The 9,136-nt window shown below is 49.3% G+C and overlaps 1 protein-coding gene across 1 annotated transcript; it reads left to right on the top strand.

The window, feature by feature from the left end:
* The first annotated feature begins 13 nt into the window (after window positions 1–13).
* Window positions 14–7,957, top strand: AHSA1 (activator of HSP90 ATPase activity 1). Its single transcript, XM_059373643.1, has 9 exons — window positions 14–219; window positions 1,551–1,741; window positions 3,442–3,524; window positions 3,926–4,043; window positions 5,127–5,215; window positions 6,014–6,142; window positions 6,616–6,717; window positions 7,409–7,460; window positions 7,563–7,957. The coding sequence occupies exons 1-9, from the start codon at window positions 140–142 to the stop codon at window positions 7,733–7,735; spliced, it is 1,017 nt and encodes a 338-aa protein (XP_059229626.1). The 5' UTR covers window positions 14–139; the 3' UTR covers window positions 7,736–7,957.
* Window positions 7,958–9,136: the final 1,179 nt, after the last annotated feature.

Genomic DNA, 9,136 nt, shown 5'->3' with positions numbered 1-9,136 from the left:
GGGTGGAGGGAAAAGCAAGCCAGGAGGTTCTGCGGCCGCTTCTAGTAGTTTCCAGGCGCTGCCGGCGGCTGGAACCAGGCGGTCCTGAGGCTGTGGCTGTGGCTGCTCGGGAGTTGGTGGCGGTGCGACAGGAGAGCCGATGGCCAAGTGGGGTGAGGGTGACCCACGCTGGATCGTGGAGGAGCGGGCGGACGCGACCAACGTCAACAACTGGCACTGGTGAGGGCCAGCGGGCCAGGCCGCGGGAGCGCTCGGCCCGGCCGGGGTTGCGGGTCCCTGGAACCTCGGTCGGAACAAAGCTAAGGCCCGGGGCAGCCCTGCCGGGAGATGGGGCGGGGTTCTTCTTCTGGCAGGGGTCCCTAGTCCCAGGTCCCTCCACACACCACCACCTGCCTCTGTTTCTGTGTTTGGAGGGCAAGGGGGCGACAGGGAGGGCTGCACCCAGAGGAGGGGTTCCAGAGATGCGAGCACATAACCTCCTAGCCGATGCATCCAGCCTCAGCGGGGACATGCTTCCCACACGTGGCCGGAGGAACCAGCGAGACCCACACTGCCGTGGATTGTGTGGGGGAGACGCTGGGTTAGGCTCGGGGCTGCGGGTTTGGAATTGCTCTTCTGCGGTTTACGGGTGAGATTCGGAGTCAGCCGTAGGGGACCGCTGCCTCAGTCTAGAGGGCAAAGGTTTGGAACGTGTTCTGCAGGTGCCGAGAGCTCAGTGATGCTGAAGATGCCGTGGCCTCTCACCCGGAACTATTCATTTGGTTGTGTTGTAACTCCCGGGACTGCCCCTGGTTGCCCGGCAATCGTGGTTTTATAACGTAACCACTTTTCAAAGCCTCTTCTCCTTTATGAAATTAAAAGTACTATTTCTTATCTGTTCACTGCACTGAACTTTGTTCACACTGTCTTTACTGTATTTTTACTTTGTTGCAGTTCTTTTGGCTTCTGGTTTCTCGGTTTCTCTACTAGTTAGTACCTCGGGAGACAGAATGATTTTTCTTCTTTATATCTCAGCCTGCCGGCGTTTGATCTGATTTTTGTGTTTTGAAGCCCTGACTTACATTGTTTTCATGGCCGTCTAGAGGACACAAAATGTTTAGGGGATTTTGAGCAATTTTGGCACAGCTTGAATTTGACAGGTCAGAACACTGTGCTAATGAGGTCAAGATGATCAGTTTATTACTTCCTGGACTTGTTAGCTAAATACTGCATTCTGTGGCCCACTCTTGTACTCCTGACCTCAGCAGGATGGTCACAGTTTTCCATTTGGTCAAACGGGGGCGCCATGTTTTAAGTGTCAGATACTGACCCTAGCACCATCATGCTGAGAAAGGAAAGCATAATTTTCCATTTGACTTGCAACCATTCCACACAGCTGTTGTCTTTATTGACAATATGGGATTCCTTGCCTTCCTAAATGGGTGGATGTCCTGGAGTGGGACTGATCTTTTCAAACTTCTTGCCAGACCTCTTTCAGCCTTGGATTCTCTTGCACAGAGCAAGCATGTGTCATGCGGCTCCTGGTCCATAGCTTTATGTCTGTTTTGCAGGACAGAGAGGGATGCTTCAAATTGGTCCACGGATAAGCTGAAAACCCTGTTCCTGGCAGTGCGGGTGCAAAATGAGGAAGGCAGATGTGAGGTGACGGAAGTGAATAAGCTTGATGGAGAGGCATCCATTAACAATCGCAAAGGCAAACTGATTTTCTTTTATGAGTGGAGCATCAAACTAAACTGGACAGGTAAGTCTATGCCAGGCTGTTAGGATAAACGTTAACCGCATTTTGGTTGACCTCTTTGGGAGCCAGGGAGAACAGTTGGGGGGAAGTTAGGAACTCTGCCAGGGAGATGGTGCTGCTTTGGAGGTCCTTAGCAGTCAGTCCTGGGTGCCAGAATTTCTCTGCTGCTTTGGGACACTAAATGTATTTCCTTTCTGAGGGAAAGAGGGGGATGTGTCTCACAAGTCCCCACCTGTGAGGCGGTTGGGCCACCGAATCTTTGGGCCACATATATTAGGACAGTTTACATAAGGTCCTATTTCTCAGACTGGCTTTTATCTCTTGGGTGGTTGATTTAAAGATGGGAAGGGGGATTCTTTTAGTCTTGATCTTTTCTTACTTTCTCCAGTGTGAATCTATCAGTTTCAACTACCGTGCTGATGAAGTTTGTGGGTGACTGTAATTTGGGGCAGTTTTATTTTCTAATTTATGTTCCTCCTGTGAAGATATTGGCAGAGAATTAAAGCCATGTGTGTGCCCCACCTAGATGATCCCGATAGTTGGGAGGCTGAATTTTAAAAGGCAGTAAAGCTCAAGGAGTACATGTAGGGGCAAAGCTTAAAATAGATTTAAGTTTCAATGAGCATTTCTCAAGTAAATGGTAATAAAGAGGGAGGAAAGTAAATCTATCTGTTTGTGACTTTAAAAAAACTACTACTGAAGTATTGTAGTCTGAAAGGACCCTTAGATGTCCTCTTGCCCAGAGCTCTTTGTATAGATTGAGATGCTGAGGTCGAGAGAAGTGAAGATAAACGACTTGCTGGTTAATTTTGAATCTGCCATAACGTCACCCATGTGTTCTAGAGATTACCGTACTGTGTAAAATTGCTCAACCAAAACCACAGGGCTTATAGGGAAGATAGGGTTAGGGACAGGACACACAACACCTAAAACCTTCATCGGTGACACGTTTTTTTAAACGTAGGAATGTAAAAAATGATAGCACAGCTCTACACGTTAGATGGGAAGAAATACAGTAAAAATACAGTAAACATGTTGCTTTACCTTGACAAAGACCTGAAGTTCACTTGTATGAGTGGTCATCAGAAGGTTTACAGCAGGCGGGTTATAGTGAATTGGTGGAAGGAGGGTCAGCTGAAATCAGAGGGGGCATGATGACACCAGCGTGGGTGGCCTGGCTTGTAAGACATGGGCCCCTGAGGTTGCTAGTAGATGAGTATTTGGAAAGTGTGTGTCTTGTGTATTCCTGTGCAGATCCTTTCAGCCGGGTGTGGTTTTGTGTGTTCACCTAGTGTTTCTTACGAAGAAATCCTGTATTAGCAAGCATGAAATTCATGCTGTGATCAGATTGTCCCCTAATATGTTAGTCGCATTGAAGCAAACTTCTATTTTCAGAACAAGCATCTTAGCAGAACTGACTGCCTTGATCATTGACCCGAATGCTCCCTGGCAAAATTCACGCTAGCACCACATCCGTATAGCTCCCAGTCCCATACAGTAATAACACGGTTGATCTCAACAGATTTAATGAGGAAAGACATTTCTTCTGAGGAAGTGGGGGGAGGGTTGATTGCATCTGGCATTCTCAGAATAAAGAGGGTCAGTTCGGTAGTTCAAAAGAAGCATAAACAGAGGAGTAGTTAGAACCCCAGAGTAGACTTTGCCTGCAGGAGAGACTAATGACCTGGCATTGCTTTTGACAGGTACCTCTAAGTCTGGAGTGCAGTACAAGGGACATGTGGAGATCCCCAATTTGTCTGATGAAAACAGTGTGGATGAAGTAGAGGTTTGTGCTTCCTAATTCCTCTTCTGAGTCTTCCACATCCTCGTTTCCCAGAGGAGAAAAATGAACTGTCATTCAAGATTAAAGCCCAGGCTGAGTCCCAGCATTCAGAACCTCAGTCTGCAGCTGATTTCCTAGGTCTGTGGTGCCATTGGGAGCTGCCAGCACAGCTCGTGCTCATTTAATTCCTCTGTTTTTAGCTAGTCACTTGGGTTCTGACTTAGCCACCATGGCTTTGACAGAGAGAACCTGAGAAGGAATACTCATGGGGATTGGAAAAAATACCCCAGCCCTCACACATTTCCCGTGGAAATGCCAGCAGTTCCCTGATTGCTCAGCACCCGCACTCCATGCTGTGGGTCCCCCGCACGTTATTTACCACCTACTTCTGATCTTTCACTCAGATTAGTGTGAGCCTTGCCAAAGATGAGCCTGACACAAATCTCGTGGCCTTAATGAAGGAAGAAGGGGTGAAACTTCTAAGAGAAGCAATGGGAATTTACATCAGCACCCTCAAAACAGGTATCCCTTGAGTAGTTCTCTATACCTTGAGGAGGTAGTGCCTCCACAACCCCCGGCCATCAGACTGCTGATGAAGGGGCCTGACAATCCTTTCTTTGCCAAATGAATAAAGATTTGGGGGGAGGGGGCTTATTCATCTCAGAGTCCGTCTATAACCTCAATAAGGGGAAAGATCTACAGATGGGTTGTCCAATATATTGACTGTTGAGCTCTTAAAATGTGGCTAGTCCAAATGGAGTTGTGCCCTGAGTATAAAATACAGTGGGTTTTGAAAACCTGGTACCCAAAAAAAGAATGTGAATGATCAATAGCTTTTTTTATATTGATAACCTTGAAATGATAATTTGGATAGCAGAGGACTGGGTTAAATATACTGTCAAAATTAATTTCACTCGTTTTAATGCTGTAATGTGGCTACTGGCAAATGTAAAATTCTGTGTGAGGCTGACCTTGTATGTCTGTTGGACAGTGCTGACCTAGACTTGGCATCCCCAGACTCGCTCCTTGAGCACAGTCCTGGACTGTCTTTGATACGCATTCTCCAGGGACCCCTGGGGGTCATTAGGCAGCAGTTAGCTCTCCCCCTTAGAATTTCAGTTCTGCCCGTATGTTCTGATTTTGATGTTGGGAGTACGTAGTGTGGCTGTCCAAGGGAACCAGCGTAGAAGGTCACACCTCTTTTGGTGGTGCGGTGACTAGTTGTGGCTGCTCTACAGAGGTAAGGCAGAGCAGAGAAGGGGGACTGAATCTGCATCCGTGGGCATCTTGCCCTCCTCTTGAAGTCACTGCAAGTGCTGCTGCATTCATTCACTCCTATCCGTGATAGACCTCATCTGCATTTAACAAGTTATGCTTCTAGTGGAATTGGGTTCAAAACAACTCTAGTTAACATTGTGTATTCTACAGCGTATGCTCAGATGCCTGTCTTGCAGAGACCAAAGGGAAAGGCATGAAGTAGATAGGCTCTTTCTCTGTTGTTACCTCATTCTGGGGTAAGGTGTCCATGTTTGTCAAACTCTAAAGAAGCCCCAGATTTCATCTATTAAGAAATAACTTCCAGGAGTGGGGGTTTTATCTTTTCAGAGTTCACACAGGGCATGATCTTGCCTACGATGAACGGAGAGGCAGTAGACTCGACCGGGCGGCCAGCACTGAAAACTGAGGAGCGCAAGGTACGTGTATTTCCATGTGCTTTTCTCTCTGACCTTAACCTCCAAGCCAGAGTGGCATATGATCTGCCCATGGTGCTTTTCACAGAGTCCGCAGTATGTAGTTGTTTTGTTCCTCTTTAACCTGGTTTTTATTCATTTAGAGCAGACCCCTAGAGCAGATGGAAGCTATCGGGGGCTTCCGAGTCTCCTGACTGCATTTAATACCAGTTAGGAGGTTATGAACACAGGGTAGCATTTACCTTTTATGTGGCTTTGGTATTCCTTCCAATTGGGGTGCTGCTCTGTCCTACTTTGACACTGGAGGTCTCCTGAAGGTACCAGGGTTAGATCCCTACATTCACCTGTCAGGAAAGGATCGATTTCACATTTGCAGGGTGAGCAAATATTTTTGTGGAGGCGGACCTGTGCGGCTCAGGCTCAGCACTTGGTCTGCTGCCCTTCGTCAGCACAGTGAAGGGAATCCCAGAGGGGAGGTGGCTGCTTCCAGCTATTTAAGCACAGACTTTTTCTTTGAGAATTACACTGAAATACCTCATGGTTTGCCACATCCTTTGGTCAGTGGGGTTTTCAGTGAGTATCTCTCCTCCTTCACCCGGGATGGTGTTTTCAGTGGGAATCGACGTTCTGGGCAAGCCTCCCTCCTGACTGAACCATCCATACACATTCCCTCCAAGCCCCTGGGGTACTTAGCACCAGAGGCAGAGATGTCTGTGAGGATGAGTAACAGGCCTGTCCTGGAAGCTGTGTTCCTGCAGGTTTCCCCATCCCTCTAAACCTTTCTCACTGCCGCCTCCACAGGCTAAGTCTGCTCCTTCAAAAACCCAGGCCAGACCTGTTGGTGTCAAAATCCCCACTTGTAAGATCACCCTTAGAGAAACCTTCCTGACCTCACCAGAGGAGCTCTATAGAGTCTTTACCACCCAAGAGGTAAGTATAATCCTGTCCTTCAGGCCTCAGGGCATCTGCTGTTCTGGGTGACTTGGGTTGTGGGCACGTCCCCTCTGTGTGCAAAGCAGGTCCTGGAAAGCAGAGCTCTGAGGTTTTCCTCCTACAGGTGGAGGCAAAGGAAAGACCCTTCTGTTCAGCCTACTCAGCAAAGTGGACATGCCTTCTTTTTCCTCCCATGTACTAGTTTTGGGTGGTGTGAGTGGGCACCACTGGATGCATTCTTGTTAGGAAAGGGAACGGATCTGAAGGAATGGCATCCTGGATTCACAAAGCATTATTCAAGCCAAAGCCTTGAGTAGTGGCTGTTCCTTTGTAGTGGAACAGAATAGAACCTGGTCATTGGGCAAAGTGGTGCCTTTGGAAATGAGAGCTGAGGCGTGCAGGTGTCAGCTACCTTGGTCCCTGGGTCCCACTGAGAGGGGCATTGTCTTCCACCTACTTTGTTTCCACAGCTCGTTCAGGCCTTTACCCATGCTCCCGCAATGCTGGAAGCAGACAAAGGTGGGAAGTTTCACCTGGTAGATGGCAACGTCTCTGGAGAGTTCTCTGATCTGGTGAGTGCCTGCTAGCCCCAGACCCAGGAGGTAGTCTCTGGTGAGAGAAATACATCGTTCCCTTCTTTTTTCAGCTCTGTAGGTAAAATTTAAGCTCTCCAGTTTGCAAAGACTTATTTTTTATTTCCAAAAGAATGTTGTAGTTAAATTTCCTTGCTTTCCTCTGATTTTTTTTCCTTAGTGGAGTAAAATTAGTTCTTCTTGAAATGTTCCTTTGTGGAAGAGGGGTCATACATATCGGGGCGGTGGCTTTCCATGTGCAGCACTGAAATGTCCCCTGGGCACAGCTGACCCAACTGTACTTCAGCGTAAGGGAAAAGTGGGGCTGGCATTGGGGCAGAAGCCGCCAACTCCATGGTTGTCCACTTTGTGCCCAAGTGGTAGAATCACATGGATGATAGACTCCGTACGAAAGGATCGGGGAGGGCGCCTGGGTGCCTCAGTGGGTTAAGCCACTGTCTTCGGCTCAGGTCATGATCTTGGGGTCCTGGGATCGAGTCCTGCATCGGGCTCTCGCTCGGCAGGGAGCCTGCTTCCCTTCCTCTCTCTCTGCCTGCCTCTCTGCCTACTTGTGATCTCTCTCTGTCAAATAAATAAATGAAATCTTTAAAAAAAAAAAAAAAAGAAAAAAAAAGAAAGGATCGGGGACATGGGAGTCCACAGCTCAGAGTGATCTCTTCAATTATTTTAGGTCCCTGAGAAACTGATTGTGATGAAATGGAGGTTTAAATCTTGGCCAGAAGGTAAGTATACGGATTTGCCCTTGGCTCTTATCCCTGGAACTCGTTCTTTTCCCCTCATCTCAAGTCTTGGTGGAAACCCTGGATCCTCTCTGCCTTCCCCAGGGCACTTTGCCACCATCACCTTGACCTTCCTGGACAAGAACGGAGAGACTGAGCTGTGCATGGAAGGCAGAGGCGTGCCAGCCCCCGAGGAGGAGAGGACGCGGCAGGGCTGGCAGCGGTACTACTTCGAGGGCATCAAACAGACCTTCGGCTACGGCGCGCGCTTGTTTTAGGCCTGGCGACGGGAGGGCTCTCCGCCCCCTCGGCCCAGCCCTCTCCTGACTAGGGCATGGGACTCCCAGGATTGCACCATCCCAACCACTAACTTGGGGCTGGGGCCCCTTCCCTCCACTTATAGCTGGGGTTTGTGCATGTTTTCTGCTGGGTGGGATCAGAGGGCGATTTCTCTTTTATGTGTACATACGCTAAATAAACGTAATTTAAAAAAACGCGCACATCTGGCATCTTCTGTTGATGGGGTGGCTGGTACTTGTGAGTCCCCTTGAAGACACTGAGTTAAAGGAGGGAAAAAACAGGTTTTGTTTACATTCTGGCTGAGGGTCGAGGCATAAAGGAAGGCTGCCGCTTCCTGCACTCCTCTCTGCGGACTGGTACAAAGCTGCTGCTCTCCTCACGGTCGGAAGACAGGGCCGGGGGCGATGCTCTGGGGTGGACAATGCCCAGAAACCTTACTGCTGGTGGAGGTGGCATCCTGGGCTCCCCTCTCCGTGTGGCCTCTGAAATCCTCTTGCAGGAACAGATGAGCACTGGGTGCTGCTGTGAGATGTGGAAAGCTGCCCACACTGTGGCTGAACAGAGCGGGCCTCAGGTTCACGGCTCCTGCTTCCCGAGCAGTCACTAGGTACCAGATGCTGTGTACACCCGTACACAGCTCGCTTAACCTCCATCATAGCCGTGGGGAAGAGATACTATCAGCATTTTCTGTTGCCTAAGAATCCAGATCTTGCGTTTCTTCAGTAATACCCAAGACCTGGCAATGGCCATTTAGTAGAGCTGAGATTGGGATCAAAGACTGACCTGCGGAGCCGGTGCTCGAGTCTACACCTCTGGCTGCTGTCTTGCCACTGGGTTCACCACGCCCTGCCCCCCAGACAGCTGCTGGTGTGTCAGGCATCCCTCCTGGAAGGCTTGTTACTTCTCCCAGAAAGAGTAAGACACAAATGTTCTTGCTATTCCCGGGTTCCGCTACGCAGGTTTACAGAGCACTGACCAAGTAGCGGGGATGTATTCAAATGGGGTTCCAGCTGCCACGTGGCAAGAGAAGCAACTTTCCCCACCCCCAGATGGGAGGGTCACTGTCCTGGACCAGCCAGGCCCTGGCGTCCGGCACCCCTCAGGAGTCCGGCATCCCTCGGGAGTCCACGCCTGCTAACCCAGACATTCGGCCCCCTGCAGGCACAGCTATTTCCTTCAACTATTTTTGTCTCTTATTAGGTGGCAGCGAGGCCTGCGGGCTAATCCTAACTTGGCCACAACATTGTAGTCAAAGCAGAAAACTAGTACCCATGGGGATCATTTAGACCCCCGAAAGCCACTCTGGGCTTGAATTACCCAAACAATGGTGGACTCAACTAATTAGCATCTAGTTTGGCTTTAGATCAGCCTCCTGGGGG

This window comes from Mustela nigripes, chromosome 13 (genome assembly GCF_022355385.1).
Source record: "Mustela nigripes isolate SB6536 chromosome 13, MUSNIG.SB6536, whole genome shotgun sequence".
In the NCBI taxonomy this organism is placed as follows: Eukaryota; Metazoa; Chordata; class Mammalia; order Carnivora; family Mustelidae; genus Mustela; species Mustela nigripes.
The sequence above is the reverse complement of the archived record's forward strand: the minus strand, read 5'-3'. Positions and strand labels throughout refer to the sequence as shown.

Bases quoted from the DNA above. Each gene is read 5' to 3' on its own strand.
- AHSA1 (XM_059373643.1), top strand. From the start codon at position 140: ATGGCCAAGTGGGGTGAGGGTGACCCACGCTGGATCGTGGAGGAGCGG. The intron at 5,216-6,013 runs GTACGTGTATTT...CCGCCTCCACAG, and splicing joins TGAAAACTGAGGAGCGCAAG to GCTAAGTCTGCTCCTTCAAA. The intron at 6,143-6,615 runs GTAAGTATAATC...TTGTTTCCACAG, and splicing joins GAGTCTTTACCACCCAAGAG to CTCGTTCAGGCCTTTACCCA.